Source organism: Numida meleagris, chromosome 9 (genome assembly GCF_002078875.1).
Source record: "Numida meleagris isolate 19003 breed g44 Domestic line chromosome 9, NumMel1.0, whole genome shotgun sequence".
Lineage (NCBI taxonomy): Eukaryota > Metazoa > Chordata > Aves > Galliformes > Numididae > Numida > Numida meleagris.
In genome coordinates this window covers 8,534,728-8,555,054 of record NC_034417.1, presented here as the reverse complement: position 1 = coordinate 8,555,054, position 20,327 = coordinate 8,534,728, and the positions used below count along the sequence as shown (strand labels likewise).

The window sequence follows — 20,327 nt, the reverse complement described above, 5'->3', positions numbered from 1 at the left end:
TTAGAAGTGAAATTCAATAATCTTGGAAATCTGCCTTGCATAAATCACAGACACTTGATTCACTTTTTCCATTTTGCACTATTCTTCTCTTTTGAGGCTTACTTAAGTTTCTCCCCCCAGATACTCCGCGAAAATGGAGCTAAATTAATACTTACCAAGAATAAATGTGTATTAAGAAGAAAGCAGCCAAGTTCAAGTAAGTGTGAAGCTGAAAGCTAGAAGTAATTAAAACACAGCATCATAATTGCTGCTGTACTGTGACTCTTGGATTACCGACTGCATCGTCTATGCCTTAACTCAGGATAATGCAACAGGAAGGTTGCAAAGTTTTCCGAAGCTGTTAAATCTATTGTGCGTATACACAGAGCAAAGATAAATTGCAGCAGCATCCTTGGCTTCAATCAGCATGCTGTGATCCTGCCACCTTACTGCTGCTGTGCTGGCACATGTGCCCTCTATGTATGAAGGCAGAAGCTCTGAGGACACAACAAGTATTCATGCAGGAGCACATGTGGAGAATACCAGAACAAACTGGAGGTGCCAAAAGTAAAATATCACTAAGATTCCAAATGCAAGTATGTTTCCTGGGGGACTGCAAAGGGCACACATTTCTGGTCCCATCTTCAGAGCATGGAGGCACTGCAGCTCACAAAAAACAGCTGGAAAAATTTACTTGAGATGGCTAAAACAATGTGTTTTCTCCTAACCTTGTTCTTGGAAACAGCTGAGTCCTTTTTGCTGACACTTTCCAAAAATCCAGCCTGAGGCAGACTCTCGGCATGGGAAATTTCAGTGTAAACTGTGCAAGTTTGGCAAAGTCATGAGCAACTAAAACAGGGTCTTACAAAAGCAAGCAATGAAAGACATTGGCTGCAGGAATTACTGTCAGCAACAGGAGCCTTTCCATGCTTTAAGAGACAAACATTAGTTCTGAATTTAAGCCTTGAAGAACAGGAAGAAGGTGGCAAAAACTGAAACAAACATTTCAGCTTTGGGGGTGAAAAGACTGCTTTTGGCGATCCAAAGAAGATACCATGTCCCTAAACTAAACCTTCATGTTTCTATGCAGAGTCTGGTACAGAAGCTGGGAACTCATTAGCATCTGTTCTAATACTTTGACCTTCTGAAAATGACTCTCATTATCACTGGGGCTGAGTACTGATGCTCTGCTCAGCACAGCGCAACACTCGAGATAGATGGGCTCTGCCAGAGCAACTGAAAACAGGGGTTTGCCTCAAAGTTCTCTGGATCAATCATCATTATTCTTTTCCCTTTTATCAGCTGGCTGAAAATGTTGGCATTTAGTCACATACAAGCGTTTTCCCCTTCCCTTTCCAGCCACAAATAATAATAGCCCTATCCACTGGAGTTTTTCCATGAGGAGAACTGGATCGGATCCAGACTGAAATGGTTTGGCCAAGAGTGGAAGACCTTGTAGAAAACAGAGACAGTGGTGAAGGACTGAAACAGCAATCCTTACAGCAATCTCAAAGGGCATGGCCAGCTTTTTGTATCTGATCACCTTTCACAATAAAACTTCTTCCAATTATGTCTCATTAGTACCATGTAGTAAGAGAACCACTGCAACAAAGCAGAAACAGAAATGTTGCTAATAGCGTACGCTTGTATTACAGCAGTGCTTAACTAAGATCAGCTGTACACAATCAGTGAGGGAAAGCTTCTGGCCCACTCAGCACAGAAGGTAAGTTCACATCAGAGGATTGTGTTCCTTTCTAGAAATGGATGGATAGGAAAAACTGGGGGCCAAGGCTGCAAGAAAAGTGGGGCAGGCCTTAAGTGCCAGTCCACATGTCAGGACATGAAACCTATCATTTCCACTTCTCAGACCTTCTCTCTGCCTTACAGTCTCAATCCTCTTTTCTTGTATTATAATCACGTAGCACTGACATTGCTACTTAACATTTTGTGCCTAAGAAATCAGAGGCACTAGCCCTTACCCTCTTCATCCTCTCCTTTACTCCCGAAGGGCTACAAAAGGCTTCAGAGCAACCTCCATGTGACCGCTGGCTGTCCCAGCTACACGCACAGAGGGCAGTGGGTCACTGAGCAACTTCACTGGCTTCCATGGAGGGATTTCTAGAGTGTCTGTCTTAAGTAGGAACTAATCCAAAAGTCCATAAAATAAACACTTAGAAGCTGCCAATCACTATGGCTACGCTAATCAGCACTAACTCCCTACACCTCTGGTGCTTATTAGAAATGAGCCCTGCTTGTGGGAATGACTGACTAACAACGGAGTTACACACCAGTTCCTGAAAGCCGCCCGATCTTTTGCACACACCCACGGGAGCGAGCGCTTGGAGGGGACGTTCTGACAAAGCATCCACCCCTGACATGTGTTAGAGAAGATGCCGGGTAAAGCGAGCTGAAAAACTTGCTCAATGGCAGCTTGGGTGCACGGCCACCAGGCTGGGAACGTTCTGTCCCGGGCTCAGCACAAAACTTGGGGTTTCACTGAAATTTGAGAGCCGTTCCATGAAAACTTTTTGAACTGCAATTAATGTAGTAAGTTAACGGGCTGAAATCTGGCAGAAGGCCAAAGCTCTAATGCATGCCATATGTTTGATTGTTTTTGCCAAGCATTTCCAGTCCCTCAAAACCATGATTATAATCAAAACCAAGGCAATTCCCTGCACAACCACCCCCCACCTTGAGCTCGTATTTAACACTTCCTGTGCTCCAACCACTCTGAATAACCCCCTCAGCTTTGGAATTTGTTTGGGCTTGTTCTCTAGCACAATCAAAACCTTATGCTTGTGTTGAGCATATAGAGACCCACACAGGGAACTGAATTTTGTCCTTCAGCAGCATTTTGGTATTGCTTTTTGGTCAAGAACGCTCCAATAAAACACTAACAACAGAATGAGACAGGCAGAGACACTGTGTAAAAAATAACAATGTATCACAGACTGTTCTGGAAGGAGGACATTTTAAATGGCATCTTCTTTCAGCCAAACACCAAATCTTCAAGTCAGTATCAGATTTGCATGATAAAGATAGGAACCGCTAGAAACGCCACTTAACGCTTTGTAGAAGCATCCCACTTCCTAAATGCGGAAAAATAAATAATTTCCCAGTGCATGACAAATATCGAAGTAGAAAAGAGTAACAAAAGCCTAAACAACACATCCTCTAATCCTACTGACAGGCAAACATCCCCAGGTGGTAAATAACGCCAAATGGTACATTGGCATTGACACCTCCCACTTCTTATACATAACTAGAGGCACTTTGGAACTGTCCCAGAACGTAATTTTTAACTACCAGAAATACTGTAAAATATATTTGTGGCTATTTACAGTATGGCTACATTACAGTGCTGCTATAATGTAAGAAATGATTTAACAGGCATATATATAACATAATTATATAAATATTTACCAAACTGTAAATACACTTTAAAGCCATCAGCATGCAGAAAGTGAAGAAGAAGCTTTTCCCCAACTATCCTCTTCAGGATGTATTTTCAAAATGTAAGCTATTTATCCCAAGCTAATTACTGAGCTTTGGAAGAATACTATTAATACTTCAATCTAGCATGTAATATCATATATTGGACATATGGATGCATAGGAAACATAAGCAGAATGTTGATTTAGCCTCATCAGATGAAAAAAGTATAACATGGAGTAGTACTGCCACAGATGGCACTGGCATCAGCTTTACACAGCTGCAGTGCCAGTCCTGCGGGTGCATGCATCTCCATGCAACGCCATGTTGTGTACTTACATGAGATTTCAGACATGACCACAGTGCAAGATGGCAAAGTCTCTGCCCTGAGTCACTTAAGTATCAGTAAGGTGAGACCTAACCGAAGGTGTTGGTACAAATATGCAGCGGCCTGCAAGTAGTAACTTACCCTGTTCTGGGACAGCGATGCTTAGGAGACTGGAAAATTGAAACATTTGGTAATAAAGCCACATAACAATAAACCATTCTCCTCTCTGTACAGCATGTGGTTGATCTGTTGCTACCTGCAGGATCCCTGCAGCGTTCCTGTACTTCCACAGGGCTTAGAATCAGCCCTACGAATAGCACAGAGCTCAAGGGACAGATGGAGGACAAAGGAGGTGAATTAATATGCTGCAGGATAAAATAATGCAGTGATCAGATCTAGCTGGATACTGCCTTCTTCGTATGAAACCATTCTTCCACAGAATGAAAATACAGTGTAATCATAGCAACAGGCATTCTTGCCCTGCAAGGAACATTTGTATCTTCAGTAGTGACACGTAAAGTAAAAAATGTTGCACTTGACTGTCTTGAAATACCCGATTTCCTTTAAGCAAGTCCCACTGGAACCAGGGGCTGATGGTCAGGAATGACCCAGGCTGAGTCCCTGCTGGAATGCAGGGGTGGCTGCAGGGCAGCTCTTTGTATCCAATGTATGGAGATGAGGAAATGGTGCCGTACAACACTGCTTGCTTTAAAACATGCTTGTTCCTGCCCTCAGGTTGTCCTACCTATGCTTAGGTGATTAGAATTAGGTTTTCCTGTTTTTCTCTTCTTCCGTGTAGCTGTAGGGCAAGGGGAAACAATGAAGCTATCTGCATGAACAGCATTACCAGATGTGCTAGTAAACAAGTGGAAAAATACTTATTTTTTGTGAGCGTATTCCCTGAGCCATCACATACAGTAACTGCAGGCAACACTGACTTAGAAAGGCGTCTCTTTCGCTGCTGAACACCTCCTGCAGCACACACCCTTGCAAGGCCAAGGCCTGGAGCAGGGTGCTGAGCGTGAGGTCAGCCATGCCTGCACCCACGACCAGCCAAGGCCCGGCCTGCAGCCGGCCTAACCCTGCAGCTGCAGCCATGGGCCGCGAGGCAGACACTGCATGACAGGCAAAGCCAGTGTCACCTCCTCCTCCTCCAGCCCCGAGCCTGACTCACCAGCCTCACCCTGCACGGTGGCCTCCACCTGCCTGTCCTGGCCGGCCTGACAGAAGGGCTGGGCACCCGGGTGTAGGCCATGATTCAACCCCGACACAAAAGGTGGCCGTACCTTTCTTCTCCCCCGTAAATGGAACGAAGTCTTCCCTGTCCTTGTGTTCAAGTGCTTGCTTCTCCAAGTACGAAAGCAGGCGTTCTCGATCGAAGGGGCCCGTGGCAGGCTTTGTGGTCTGGTCCTTTTGCCGAAATCCGGCTGGAAGCAAGGCATTCTGTGAAGGTACGTGGAAGAAAAGGTGGCATGTAAAAGAGATGAGGCAATTTCATACAGTTTTTCAAATTATTCAATCTATCTTTTTTACTGGAATTATTAAATGCATGTTACTTCACATAGTGCTCCTTGAGGACAGCAATAACACACGTTACCTAAATGTAACCATTAAAAACAGGGTGTCTTCCAGGCTTCTCATTCGTAACACCTCTTAATATCTTCATTAACTACATCTACAATCATAATACCAAAGAACAGAGCAAAATCAGAGCCCCTTCTAATACACATACAAACACGCAGAGTTTACAGCCCAGGTAAATAGATCAGATAAGCATTCTCTACAGTTTCTTCCCTTTATTTACTTGTTTCTCCTCCCATAGTTTTCTCTCTCTCTCTTCATCTTTTCCACAATTCTTTTCATGCTAATGCAGATCTCTCTCGTACTTCAGAAATTAATGGAACACACAAAAAGTAAATGGTGAATAATGTGGACGTCAGCTGTTTAGAGCACGCAGGAAGCAAGCACACGAAGCCCCACTTTAAACATGTAGCTGCGTGACCACATGATGATCTCCTCCTCCTGTAATATAGGAAGATGCACAAAGCTCCCACATTTCTGTGCAGGAAACCCCAGAAAGGAGGACAGGTACATCGACACTGCGGTGTAAACGCAGCAAAGCCATTGTGTTGAAGATGCCCCCAGAGTACCACAGGAGCATTTCATTTCTGGCCAGAACATGAATTGTAAATCTGATCCGTGGCAAACAGCCATTGAATTCAGAGCATTTCCAGTGAACACAAGACACCAGACATTTCATCTCTGCTTGCACAAACATGCCCAAAGTGCTGCAAAATTACAGCACATGCGCAGCTTGGCTACAAATGCTGTGTGGCTTTTTTCTTTTAAATCTTCTGTCTCTATTTGAGATGCTAGATATACTTGAAATTAACAGAAAATGCAATATATGTGTGGCAGTAGTGAGGGAAGTGGCAACATGGAGGGTCAGAACAGTAAAGCCTAACCTTAAATTTCCAGGTAAACTTGTGCAATAAGTCTACCGGCTATGTGCTGTTTTCTTTCCAATTTTTTTGTCTTCAGAGTGAGTGGGTTTTATCTGCCAGTTTACTTGCCAATTTCCAAATTCCTACACCAGTTTGGAAGGTTTAGGGGTTGGAACATTCAGAATTCCCAGCAAGAAGGTTTGTGACTGTAGGTTTGTAGGACTGGTGGTACCCAGGCCAGAGATCTTTAAACTCATTGTGACGATGCCTTCAGGTATCCAAATTATCCTCATTCTCTAGAAAATGACAGCTGTGTAGCTGAATTGTACTTTCCTTAATCACGCCCCAATCTATTCTCTTCAGCTAAATATATCTGTGATGAATGACACAGACAGCAGATTTCTGAAGTTCAAAAGATGTGATCTTCACAAACACCCATTCTGTTTGTTTGATTTTTGCTCTGTGCTCAGAAATAGCAGCCGTAACACACTTCTCAGTACACCACAGTGTGCAAACGTGATTAAAGATTTAGGTTGCAGACAAGCTCGTGTCTAAGGGATAAAGAAAGAGCACAGTGACTCCTACAAAAGCAAGGAGCAGGTCACAGCAGGAATGAAACCAGCACGTCCCCAGCGGAGCTGCTCCTCCTTCGGAGTGCACTGCCCCTCTCATGACTACAGACACACAGTGCCGCAGTGCGCGGCGTTTACATCAAACAGCTCCGAACTGTGAGCCCCTGGCCCCACTACTAACCTCAGGATCAAGGTCATCAAGAACATGCTCCAGCTGCTTCAGTTCATCCTCTGAGAGTTTGCTGAGTATTTCGTCTTCGTTGATATTCTTGTATTTCTCCAGCTCTTTTCGGAAAGGCAGAGACATGGCTCCTGCTGCACTGCTCAGCTGCTTCCCCTCTATAGATTCCAACCATGCAGGACTATGGAGCTTCTCGCGGTTTCACTCCCTGTTAAGAACAATAAAGCATTATGAGCATCTCGGTTTAGCTGCTGCAGCCCTGAAGAGCCCGCATGCTGAGAGCCACATTTACAGTTTATTAAGGAAAACAAAGCAGCACGATGCTCTGGCTCAGCTGAGGGAGTGGGATGCGCTGGGGCTGTGCAGCCCTACCCGAGGGATGGCAAAGGACCAGATGGCACTTGGGAGCCTCACAGGTGCAATGGCAGAGACAAGCTTCGAGACCTACATAAGGAAAAACATCAGGAACTTATCCCTTCCTCAGAGATAAATCTGTTTTATTTCATTTGCTCAGAAACAGCAGTACCTGCTTGTTCTTTTGGCCAGCAGAATGAAAAGTATCAGAGGAAAGGGGCAGTCACAGAAAACAGCACAGCTCGGACAAAGAAGAAACAAAATGTTATGCCTTCAGGGATTTTATCTTACTCCAGCTTTGCTGAAGGCTTACCCATATCATCTCGGCTGGCTTTTCTGGTACATTCTGATTACCTAAGCAGCTTCAGACTGTGGTGGTTTGCAGTGTTATTTTGGCTACAAATGGTAGCACTTCTCAACAAAATAAATCTTGCAGGGGGGATGTGCTACTTGGAGCTCAAGGGATCATTTGCTATTCACATGGGCACGACAATTAGTCATTGTCACGCACTTTGTCATATGACTAAGAACTCTCTCTTTTTATTCACTCTTTTTTTTTCCTTCTCAGACACAATTTGAGAGCTAGAATCTGCTGTAAGTGGATGGAGTGAAAGGGAATTAATGCACGATCAGACACAGCATCAGCTGCAGAGTTTAAATGGGATCCAGGCCTTCCCAAGCGTGCCCAGTTCCCCACCTCCACGCAAAGCTCTCTGGATTACTTACAGCCAGCTGTGGGGTTTGGCAGCTGAGTTTTTGCATGCACAGGTTTAAGTTCTGGTTGATACGGCAAGCAGCCAGCTGGCACTACACGTGGCTGATCTTTCAACCAGAACGTCCTTCGGCCAGGTCCTCACTTGTCCTACACCAACAAAACCCGTGCAGGTTGTGTCGCTCTTCACATGAGCTGGAAGCTTGATCTTTAGTTTTCATTTATTCAGAATCTAAATGGAAATGTTGCATTTACATGTAGACTTGCTATTAAAATATTAAATATTAAAAGATATCTCATTTTTCTATTTATCTGAAAACAGCAGACTATAGGAAGGGAAGAGAATAATTAGCACCATTACCAATTTGACAAATCTGGAATCATAACCCTTCCCTTGAAATACTCAAACACGATATTCCAAGGAAAAGCATTATTTTCCCCACAGAGTCTCATTCTTTTACTACTCTGTTTATTAACCCTGTTAAATTGTGAGTCTGTCTCTGGAAGTTACCCAGCATGTGATGTTTCACAAAGTTACAGGAGCTGTGAAAAATTCTTGTATAATCAAAATTCTATTGTATGTGATGTGGGAGCTATATTTGGGCAAAAAAAACCAAACCAACAGTTAATGTTTTAAAAAGGCATTTTTGTTCAAATGAGAAGTATATTTTTTAAATGGTGAAAACAAATCGAGGAGCAGTACAACAGTACTAAGGGATCAGGTGCCTTCTCAAAGTTCCTTTGGATAAACTCATTAAACACACAGCATTTCAGCTTGGCACTCATTAACAGGGCTGAAAACATTTCTTTGATGGGATTAGAGCTTCTTAAAACTCTATTTAATGGTTTAAATGTTTCTTTTATTACAGTTAAATCGCAACCCTGGGAAAGACAGCCAAGTAATCCCAAGGTCAGGTTCGCTAGGTATTGTTGGGAAAGCAACAGGAGCACAGCACGGCTCTCCCTGCCTGGGCCTGGCACTGCTTCACAGAAGGGAGAGCATCTTCCAGTGGTTTTACATCTATCAACAAGACCGTGGATGTAAGGGCTGTCATGAAAAAAGGTTGCAAAGTAGAAGCCAGGTGCTAATGGGTAATTCTGCAGAGTCGGGTTTGTTTTGGAGATGTTTCTGATTTCCTTGTGAACTATTTAAGGGCTTAGTCATAAAGGGCAGCATGCCAGGAGGCACTCTTCAACATGACAGTTTTCAATACCATAACTGCTTCCTTTTAACCTTTAGGAAAAGATTTGACCACGTGCAGCAAGGGTACCCAAAGAGAAATGTAAACCCTGATATTAAATGTACCAGTCTCACTTCTATCATGGCATGAAGCACTACTGGATAACCCACGTTAGTGTCAGCAGTGCGTGGAAGAGTTTGAAATGATGTTTTTCTTGTATGCATGTGTTTATGACAGAAATTCCCTTGATATCTTCTCTTTCACAACTGCATCTTACTCTTCAGTGACTGAACAAAAAGCAAAAGAACTGCTAAGGGGGATTCTTCGCCCCTGCAGGCAGTAAAGCTTCCTTGGAGCTTGCCCCTCGCACAGGGAGCTCTGCCGAATGCCAGCCTTCACATCCAGCCTCTGGGCTTGCTATCAACCTTTCACCACAATCATGTTATCAGGAACCAAGGGAACGAGATGAATCTAACAAGTCAGCATCGATCAGTCTGGAAAGGAAATGCTGAAGTCCTGAGTTCACATGCCCTGGAAATGGCGCTGTAATGTGATGACTGCTATCTGCACCTTCCTAATTGGATTCCATTCTCTTAATTTTGTGTATGTAAACAGGGCCACATGCTGTCTGTGCTGCTTAGTGTGCTTTGACTTTGTGAGTGTACACATACTGTTTACTTTTTACAGATTATATCCTCTTGGGTTGCTTTGTTATGGTTACTGTCAGAAACAAACATACTGAAAACTGAAGAAAAGCAAACATAACTAGCAGCAGCTCCTAGCTGCCCTTATCTTGAGCATGCAAAGGCAGATCAGGTGTCAAAGGGAGGAGATGTTCCATCCAGCTGCAAAGGCACTGCGCTGCTCAGCGTGGCCTTGCATCAGGGACACTGAGGGAAGAGAACAAGGGATCATAGCTAAGACTACGGAGTTTCTGTTCAAACTTACACGGAAGGATACGCTGAGAATAAGGAATAGAAGAGGACAAATTCTATTTGTTTTTCCATGCAGTTTCAGCATTGAGGAACAGTTTAACATGAGCTCAAACACCCAGTGCTAAGCTGTGAGGCGTGCTACTAGATGCCCAGCAGGTCAGGACAGTGCAGAGCTGCACGGAGCAGTGCTTCTGCTAACTGTGTGCTGCCTGTAAAGCTTTGTGGAGCACGGATGTTTCACAGTGAGCTTCAAAGTCTCCATTGCTGTCATTTTGCCTTTGATTGCTTCTAAGGGAAGAAATACATATTTCTGTTTAATGTGGGGCAGCTTTTTCATCCTTTGCTATCAATGTGAGGATTCAAGACACATTGTCAAAAACAAAAGAGGTGTCATTACTCAGTCTGCATAAAATCATTACAGCTGTACATGGACAACGCTGTTACAACTCCTGGATTTTCTTATGCTACATGAGTAGATTTTTATTATAATCCTTACATGCTACTAGAAGGCTTTGTGGAGTAGCTAGGCTGTAGGTTCCGCTGACACTACAGTATTGCCAAAATTTTCCACTGCTGATACTGCTGCCTCATTCTGAGATGGAACCAGTCCTCTTCTATGTTATTGTCTGATGTCAGCGGTCCCACTGTCCTGGAGAAGTGTTGGAACAACCTGACCTCCAGGACCACCAGCTACAAAGGCTTGTGCTTTCTGTAACATAAGCTATACACCTAGAAAACCATCATGTCTCCAAAGTACTAGAGAGACCAGAATATTGTGATCCAGATGATGTGAGTTCCTTCTTTGTGATAATGCATACAAGCTAAGAATGAAGTTGCATGGCAAACTGCATTTATTAACTAAAAAGAGATGTGCTGAATGGGGAAATAATCTGTACAGAGTTCTTTGCATTTTTATAGAAAAAAAAAATTAAATCAAATTTAAGAAGTTGCTCCAAAGTGATCAAGAATTGCAAATCACAGCGACTGTTATTTATAAAGGAAATCCTAATGTACAATCTCTTTTGAACTTTCTCCACATTAACGGTGATGACTATTTGTGTTCTGAAAAATAGCCCTGAAACTGACCTGTAAATGTGGAAAAGTTCTTCACTTTCTTTCATCTCAAGTAGCTAAGCACAAATGTGAGGAACGGGTGGAATAAATCCCGAGTTAAATTGATACTGGACCAAATAAATAGGATTGGGGATGTTATGATTAAGAGTAGTGTTTGTGCCACACAAGCAGATGCTGTGAGATTCGGGGGATTGTTCTGCATCGTCCTGGCTACACTGCCCTGAACCCAGCTCCACACTGATAACCTCTCTGCTGTCTGCAAGCTGCTATGAAAAATAAGGCTAGGCTGTTGAAAGCTGACACTTTAAAACATGTATGTTTTGAGAAATACTCTGCCGTTTGACATATAGCTGAAGTTCTTTTAATTTCTGTATGTAAACATAAAAAGCAAGACCAACGTGTGCTTTCCAACCATGAGCAAAAGGCAGATGCATACTTGGAGCTTGTGTTTTGTGGTATAATATTTCCTCCTGATTTAGAACTAGCAGGTTCTGGAGTCTCTGAAGATGTAGACAGGATGCATTAGGTCCAGCATAGCACAGAAGTATGGTGGTTCTACACAGTGAAACATTCTAAGACTGATTTTTTTTGTGTGCATGATGAGGACGGTATCAGCTAGAGGTCCTGATGTAAGTAAGAGGCATCAGGCAGCACTGAGGTCAAGGCTGCCCTGGGCAGTGGTTATGCTGCCAAACGTCTTCTACTCCAAGATCAGTTTGCCATCATTTGTCATACTTTAGCAGAGGATCCCTAAAAGCCTTTATGTATTTATAACCTTCAAATGAAGTGGATTTCTCTGCACTGTTGTACAGTAAGTGACTTCTGTTTCTGACAACAGTTTCTTAGAAATGCCCTTAACTTCATTTGCTGCAGAAAAAATTCTCACGTGCCTGTCTTCCTCACCTGGAAATACTTGGAGACGAATGGCTGAGCTGGTCGGCTGAGGTTGTGTGCCTTTCACCTACAGACACTACGCTCAAAGCAGGTGCTACAAATGTTCTAGATGTCTAACCAAGGACTACAAAAGGGATTTGTTTGTTTCCGTAAGTCAGTATCACTATCTACCAGTATAGTTTCTAGAATTGCAGATTCTGATCTATAAAGCACTATTTTCCCTTTATACTAATTTACTACAATATAAACAATCCAACAGATTAGATACCCATTTGATTACTCAAATTGCCACCAAATGCTAGCAGTGTGTTAGCAAGGATATCTTTCATCTAAAAAATGATGTGTGGTCCCTGGTTTTATGTTTGGCAAATTATCTCATTGCATTTCCACTGATATGATTAAAACCTGTTTGGCAGAAAATGTCACTTTATGCAAATGCCTTTTCTCGCCAGGGCTAATCTAGAGTTTGTTCACATTCTGTTCCTAGCAACTGCTTTAGTCCCATAAAGAGACCAGTAAATAATTAACAATTATGATGTCCTAACATTAGTCTAGGTTTGAACCTTTAGGAGCATCGGGCAGTGATCGGACACTCCATTTCATAACTGGATGAGCTTTTCTCACCACTGATTACTCTTACACCACTCTGTAGTTTGTTAGCTTCTTTACTGAGAGACTGACAATCAAGTAAAATGCAAGACACCAGTTCCTTTCAGTTGAAGTTCGATCGTGCCCTTTATAAGAAAATAATCATCATGTAAATTGCAAAATTATCCATATGACTGTACTGTTATTATTGAAGATATAAAGGGAAGCAGTCCCTTTGATTCAGACAACATGAGAGTTTTTTCACTGGCAATAAAAGGAAGATGAAACATTAATGCTTCTCCCACTTAAATGCAGAATAAAGTTACGCGATAAATAATTTCTGATTGTTTCCAAAATAACATTAACTGTACTATTCATAACTGCTCAAAACATGAAAGCAAGTCCTGGGAAGGAACTAGTTTTCTTTACAAGGACTGATGAGTTTATAACCTATTTCTGGATGAAATTATATTTTTAGATCATAGGCACTAGAATTGTTTCCATATCAAAAAACATAATGACTAATTAGGCATTGACCATAAGATAGTCCATAGCCCACCAGCCATAACCAGCAAACCACAAGTTGCTCAGTTCCTACCTACAGAAACAGAATGACCGTACTAACCGAAACGTCCCCGACAGCAGTGGGATTGCTGTTAGGTGTTCAGGCAAGCCAGTGATGTGTCAGGTGTGAGAAACAGGAAAGAATACAGAGATCTCTCCCTGTGTCGTGTCTCCCGCAGGAAGACTCTCTGCCATGGTCTCAGAGGGGTAAAGCTTTGGTTATAAAATAATGAAGCAATCATCTTCTACTTCTGCTCATTGTGACTGGTGACTTTGCAGAATGTAGGTTTCTTGCATCTTTAGAACTCAAGAACTTATTTAGGAAATCCATGCAGGGTGGTAACTGAGGCTGCACTACTGCTCAGATTGAACGATGGCAGCAGCCAAACAGATGGCACGGAGCAGAACTCTTCCCTCTGCAGGTGTCGTATCCTGAGCTGTTTGACTGGAACAGACCCACAGGAAAACACTCTAACTTCACACCTTACTGCTCTGACATAACTCTTTTATAGAATCATAATATTAGTTAGCTGTTCTACAATTACAAACATAAAATATTTACTGCCTGAAACCAAGGGTGGTGTAAAGCGCCATCCTGAAATCCTGGAGAGCAAAGTCTTCTTACACAGATGAAATGGACTATGAAATGGCAGCCCCACCCAAAGGCTGTGAGCTTCGGCTGTGATGTGAACAGAAACACCCTGCTGCTGAGCTGTACCAGTGGCTGCTGCCCAGTGCCACTGGGCTAAGATTTAACATCCAGATGGAGGCTACCCATGGCGATGCAGGTCTGTGTACCTATTGGACAGCAGCTGGAGGAAAGCGGCATTGTTATTGTGGTATTTTAACCTCTTCCTATAGCTACCAGACCCTGCAGGTTTGATTCTGTGAAGCACGCGCTGGGGTCAAGAATTGTCCCCAGATAGAAATAATCCAAATAAAAAAGGATTTTAAAAGTTTAGAGGTTTCTGTAGCATTACGTAAAGATGACCACATTCCACCGTTAAACAGAAACCAGTGCTACACTTGCGCGTTCCGTTCCGTAACCTGACGTGTAGGTACACATGGCTAAAGGACACTGCCTGATCCCTCTTAATGCAAAACCCTGCAGAGCTGCCACAGCTTCGGCCAAAAGGATACCCAACCATGGAAAACATCACGCCAGGACATTCCGTAACTTAGGAATGCTACAGAAAACCCTAGAGCTGATCAGTAACAGCAGGAATGCATAAACATTGCTTGCCAGAAGTAGTAAAGCAGAGGAAATAAACAATAATAATTTGGGAAGGGAAGTTATGCAACAACAGAGCAAAGTGCACCATTTGGAACAAAATGATTCAGATCGCGAAGATGAGAGATGCTACTGGCTAAGTTCAGATGAACACAACCAAGCTAGATGAATGGGAGAAGAGATAGGTGTGGAATGGGGGTCAGCAAAGTCACTAACACGGCTCGCAGAACCTTGTTCATTCTTTATCTAATGGTAAAAGTCTAAATATCTCTGTGTTTTGTGGAAGTTCGGCTAGGAACTACACCACATACAGCACCACAGTGGAGAGTTTATTGGCGAGCAAAGGAGTGCAGAATAATGCTGCAAAGATGACAACATCATTAGAATGCATATACAGGAACTTCCTACAGCCCTGAATTTGAGTTCATGCCTCCCTCACAAGGGATTTGAGGAGGCGATGCCCACAATACTAGGCCAGTTGGTCCCAGGTGTTCTTTCCCATTACACGTTCCCACCTCCGGGGCAGAACAGAGGTTCAAGGGCAACTTCTGAGAATAATCAGCTAAAGAAAAGCTTTCGTATGATGAGATATTGGAAAGACCGGATCTATTTACTTCAAACACACAACACAACAGCTTAGCTCTACCAAATGCTTTTGAAGCGTAGATACACAGTCTACACAGGTAGAAAAATAGGATCGGTTCCAATTATTATTTGATGTTTTATATTGTTGCATTTCTGGGTTTGTTTCATCACTTATGATGTTGCAATGTTTTTTCATAAGTTTGTTGTTCCTAATAACAGTGTGGTCACACAAATCACAGTTTTCATTCATTTTTCATTGCTGGACTCCTCGGACTTATATCTTTCAATGGTCAACTATAGATTTCTCCTCCAGCAATAGAGATTCCCTCAAAGCTTCCACTGAACTAAAAAACCCAGAATTAGCAGAGGAGCTAATGATCATTTTATCATCAGAAGATGACCAAGAAGAGTACCAGTGATACCCTGAGGACACATTTTGCTCACCGAGAGCTTGGCAGCGTTACCAGATGAGCATCCTGCTCCTCAGCCCGGCGCTGGCACGTTTATTCCGGGCTGCTCTGCCGCACTGGAGCGTAACGCAACGCCTTCCTCCGGTGCTGCTGCTTTTCTGCCATACAAATACACCGTGCTCCCTGCTCACCCTCCTTTACAAAAATACCTTCCCATCTTCATATTTCATTAAATATCCCAGCTTCATCATGTAACGCCCGGCATAAAGGATGTGAGCGCACCGAAATAAACACATATGCATCACCTCAGAAAACGCGCTGCAAAACACCACCGATGGCTCCAAACTGACTCAATCCGAGCGGACGGGGCTCAGCCCCGCACCGCGCTCTCCGCACCCCCGTCTCCCCGGCACCGCCCGGGCCCCGCGCACAGGCAGCCGCGCCCCGACCGGGGATGCTCCGCCGCCCGCACCGCTCCGCCCCACCCAGCACCGCAACCGCAACCGCAACGGCCCCACCCCGCACCGTGCGGAGCCGCCGCCCGCCGCCGCCTTACCCCGCCGCGCCGCCGCCTGCGCCCCTCCGCGCCCCGAGCCCGGCGGCGGCAGGTGGGTGCCCGGCGCGGCGGCTGCGCAGCGCGGCCCCGGCCCTGCCGGGCACGCTGGGACTCGTAGTCCGGCCGCCCGCAGCATCACCGGCCGCAGCCCCCACGTACCCGCCTTCCTGCTTGCCCTGTCCGGTTCTTTCTGTTGGTAAAGGCCAACCGACCCCGCGTCCACAGCACGGTTATTGCCCCTCACCTTTGGGTCGTTGTCATGAGAGCACGGGGGGTATGGGAAGAGAGGGTTCGGATGCTTTTCCTCTCTTCTTTTAATTCATTTTGACAATTTAATTTGTCTGGGCTTTAATACCATGCAAACATTAGCCAGGGGTTGAGTTTGTGCATAATCACAGAATCACAGGATAGCTTGGGTTGGAGGGGATCTTAAAGATCATCGAGCTCCAACCCCTGCCGTGGGCTGGCTGCCCCCCAGCTCAGGCTGCCCAGGGCCCGCCCAGCCTGGCCTTGGGCACCTCCAGGGATGGGGCACCCACAGCTCTGGGCAGCAGTGTCCGGGCCTGACTGCCCTCCGAGTGAAGAATTTCCTCCTAACACCTAACCTAAATCTCCCCTCTTTTAGTTTAAAGCCATTCCCCCATGTTCTATCACTATTAGACCATGTAAAAAGTCAGGCCCCTTCCTGCTTATAAGCTCCTTTCAAGCTCCCTTCATAATATGTAACACAATTTCAATGCAGCCCCTGCAATCAGTCTGTCCACAGCCCATTTTACCACACCGCCTTCACAGGACACTGTGCTTCAGCCAAAGTGAGGCACTCAGTGCTGAGCACCAAGCAATGAGTCACCAGCAGCAGAAAAACTGTTCCTGTGATTAAAACATCTTTAAGCTTCATGACGTGTTGGCAAGAAAATGAGACATTCCCTCGTGAAGAAGCTGAATTTTCCTATGGAAAATCATTTGATTTGGGTGGAAGCTCCACTGCAAACATGGTCCAGTCCAGCATGAGACAGGGAGATGTGGACTCTGTTGTCAGTGTGGATTAAAACACCTTTTGGGGTTTTCTCTAGTCTGTAGGACCAGGGCTTGAATGAGTTACTCAAATTGTTATTACACAAATACTGTAAAGGGAAGTGTACGATATCAACACAGAACAAAAGTTCACTTTGGAGTGTTTGTTTTTTTGATAAACTTCTGCAAGTTTTGTACTCAGATTTTCCTGTCACGCCTTAAAATGCATTTGAGTTGAAACTCGGTTTCAGTGACTGGGAAAAGCCCCTCCCCTGCCACCCGTTCCTTTAGTGTTTGCCATGTACCTGTTGATAAATTCACTTCCCATGGGTTTCTATAACCTGTAACAACGCAGGACCTCCATGGGGTGAGCAGTGCTTGGCTAGAGCTCCTCTCATTGCCTGTGTGTTCTTCTCTCTTTCTGCCTTTTACCTCATGCATAGAACTTGTGACTGAAAATAAGACATGTGATTGTTTGTCTAAGAAAAGCTACAGGTCACTGCATGGCTGAGATGTACAGACAAAAATATATACTACAAAAACATACATCAAATGCGGATGGACACAGCAGTGCGTCTACATGTACAGGAACAACATACTCCTTAAAACCACAGCACAGAAGGTAAAACGTATCACATCTCCGTCTCATGTACAGAGCACATGTTATACATAATCTTTCTTTCTTCCAAAACCACAAAACAAAAATACCCTTTTTACAATAAGGGCAGTGAGGCAGTGGCACAGGTTGCCCAGAGAGGTGGTGGATGCCCTGTCCCTGGGGACAGCCATGGTCAGGCTGGAGGGGCTCTGAGCACCTGATGGAGCTGCAGGTGCCCCTGTTCATTGCAGGGCAGTTGAGATGGATGGCCTTTAGAGGTACCCTCCAACTCAAATGATTCTATGCTTCTGTTCTATGAATAGATAAAATTATACAACATTGCTCACGTATCTGAGAGGTGTAATATCCCGTACATGGTATCTGCTAAGATATGACTGCATCAAATGACTGTGACTCTCCAGACTGACCATGGGGTGTTTGTTGGGAGGGCATGGCTGCAAAGCGCTCCTTTATCCCTGGTAGGAATCTTTGCACAGCACTGCACCTCTAGGCCCCAAGGACCCCGGCCGCTGCCTCCCCGCCGAGCCATCACCCAGGGAGCGCGCTGCTGAGGTTTGGTGTTTCTCCAGCACTGAGAAACTCCAGCTGTTTGCATCCGTGTAAATCTCTAACTGGGGCATCCAAAAGCAAGCCTTATCTCACTGGACTATTTGAAGCCAAAATGTGGTCAGTTGTTCTAAATTGTTGTGGTTTTTTTTTTAATAAAAAAGCAGAGGGGCTCCTGTGATCTTTTCATCTGTTTTCCTTATAACATGGCTTGTAAGACTTTGTTTAATTAATTCCTGCTTGAACTGGGGTATGTCTTTTAGACCAGCATCTGCTCCTGATTACTGTGCTGCGCATGTTCTGATCCCTTCCCTTAAGACCAGCTGCTGATCAAATGCAGTGACCTGTATTTAGAAGCTCTTGGTTCAGGGACTGATCAACAAGCCTCACACCTCGGGCAAAGGCAGCATTGTACTTGTCTGCATGCTGAGTGATGGTGACACTTCCAGCTGGTGTGGTTCATAAGCGTCAGGTGATAGGAGCCCGGTGCTGTGGGCCATGAAGTACTTGCCAGCATTACGTCAAGGGGGAGGTCTACAAGAAAGAAGTGGACAGACTCTTTAGCAGAGTTTGTTGTGATAGGACTAGGGAAAATGGTTTCAAGCTAAAAGAGGGGAGATGTAGACTGGATATAAGGAAGAAGTTTTTTACAATAAGGGCAGAGAGACACTGGCACAGGTTGCCTGGAGAGGTGGTGGGTGCCCCGTCCCTGGAGACACCCAAGGTCAGGACCAGGCTCTGAGCACCTGATGGAGCTGTAGGTGCCCCTGTGCATTGCAGAGGAGTTTGACCAGATGGCCTTTCGGGCTCCCTTCCAACTCAAACCATTCTGTGATTCTATGAAGTGGTCAGGCTGCGCCCACGTCCAGGCTGAGGTTTTCTAACTGCATTGGTTTGACAGATAGTAGGGTTTCTTTGACCTGTTTTACAAGGCAGCATACAGCAATACATCACAGAATCACCAAGGTTGGAAAAGACCTCCAAGATAATCGAATAACACTAACTTAAACTCAACAGTTGTTTCTCCCAAACTTGATTCCTGTGAGCCCTTCTGTATCCATAGCATGCTAAATCCTAACAATACACACTTAGATGTGGCACTGCTCTTGCTGTGGTAGTAATGGAAATAATAAATATCTCACCTGTATTTATTGATTCATGGAAATGCATCTCAAATGGAGTCACTGTTTCCATTGGAAGGAACGTGATTTCCTCCCTCACAGTTTGTTTCAGCCTGTGTTAGGCCACTCTCATCACAAATTATAGAGGATCAAGGGTCTAAGTGTTATAGGATTGAGGGTCCAGGTGCCGCATTTGTTCGTTACGCAGTTTACTGACAGTATTCTTCCCATCTATACCCTGCGGCAGTTCCCAGCCAGGAATATATTTCCGTGTCAGCCCACGGACACTGAGCTTATGTTCTTCATTTGTACCACACATGCAGTGAGTAAATACAGTACGATTTAATCAGTTTAGGATTAGGGCCGAGGCGCTGCGTGCCCCGCTCCTGCCATGTGCAGCAGTGCCCGGTGGCTGGCAGCGGGGAGGCCTGTGCTGGGACTGCACTGCATCGTCTCAGCTCTCTGGAGGTTCCACCGCGGTCAGGGTCCGCTCTGTGCTCTGTTTTGCATTGGCTACCCTTCCCTCTCGCCGGGGGTAACGGTCTGAAGTTATGCCTCAGCCTTCGAAAAAGCCACCCCTCTGCCCATCCTTCTAGAACGTTCTGTTTGCCCTCGGATACACGCGCTGCGCTTGGGAACCGCCGCCTTGGGAACCCAAGCGCTCCCGCCGTACCCCTCTGCGCTCCCGCCGCCCGCAGAGGCCTGGGCCGTGGCCGCGCGACTCCAGCTCCCGTCACGCCCGGGGGCGGCGCGCAGGCGCGGGGCGGGGCCGTGCTGTGCGGCGCGTCGCGGCTGGGAGGCGGCCGAGGAGCTGGGTCGCTGCCGCCCGCCCGTCCGGGTGAGTGGGGAGCGGCCGGGACCGGGACGGGGCTCGGTTGGGTTGTCCCGGGTAACGCTGGCGAAGGGGACGCGGGACGGGGCGGGAGAGGGGCGAGCGGAACGCTCCGTGCGCTGCCCCGGGAGCCCGGCGGGAGCGGCCGCTGCTGGAGCCCCGCCGCCCGCGGAGG

At 45.3% G+C, this 20,327-nt stretch overlaps 2 protein-coding genes and 1 long non-coding RNA gene across 12 annotated transcripts in view; 2 read left to right on the top strand and 1 right to left on the bottom strand.

Moving 5' to 3' along the window:
* The window catches only part of LOC110403736 (tropomodulin-2), a 34,901-nt gene extending 14,927 nt beyond the window's left edge, over positions 1-19,974 (bottom strand). The window contains exons 1-3 of one of the 9 annotated variants that reach the window (XM_021407391.1): positions 19,342-19,974; positions 6,937-7,144; positions 5,026-5,182 (exon numbers count right to left, since the gene is read on the bottom strand). In XM_021407391.1, the coding sequence (XP_021263066.1) occupies positions 5,026-5,182; positions 6,937-7,062 (283 nt within the window). In that variant the 5' untranslated portion in view covers positions 7,063-7,144; positions 19,342-19,974. The other 8 variants (XM_021407389.1, XM_021407388.1, XM_021407390.1 and 5 more) reach the window with 8 other exon arrangements.
* Positions 10,785-12,218, top strand: LOC110403738. Its single transcript, XR_002441817.1, has 2 exons — positions 10,785-10,907; positions 12,066-12,218. It is a non-coding gene; the product is annotated as an uncharacterized LOC110403738 (long non-coding RNA).
* The window catches only part of TMOD3 (tropomodulin 3), a 25,797-nt gene continuing 25,540 nt past the window's right edge, over positions 20,071-20,327 (top strand). Inside the window, exon 1 of one of the 2 annotated variants that reach the window (XM_021407397.1) lies at positions 20,071-20,158. The gene's annotated coding sequence lies outside the window, so the exon portion shown is untranslated. The other variant, XM_021407398.1, reaches the window with a different exon arrangement.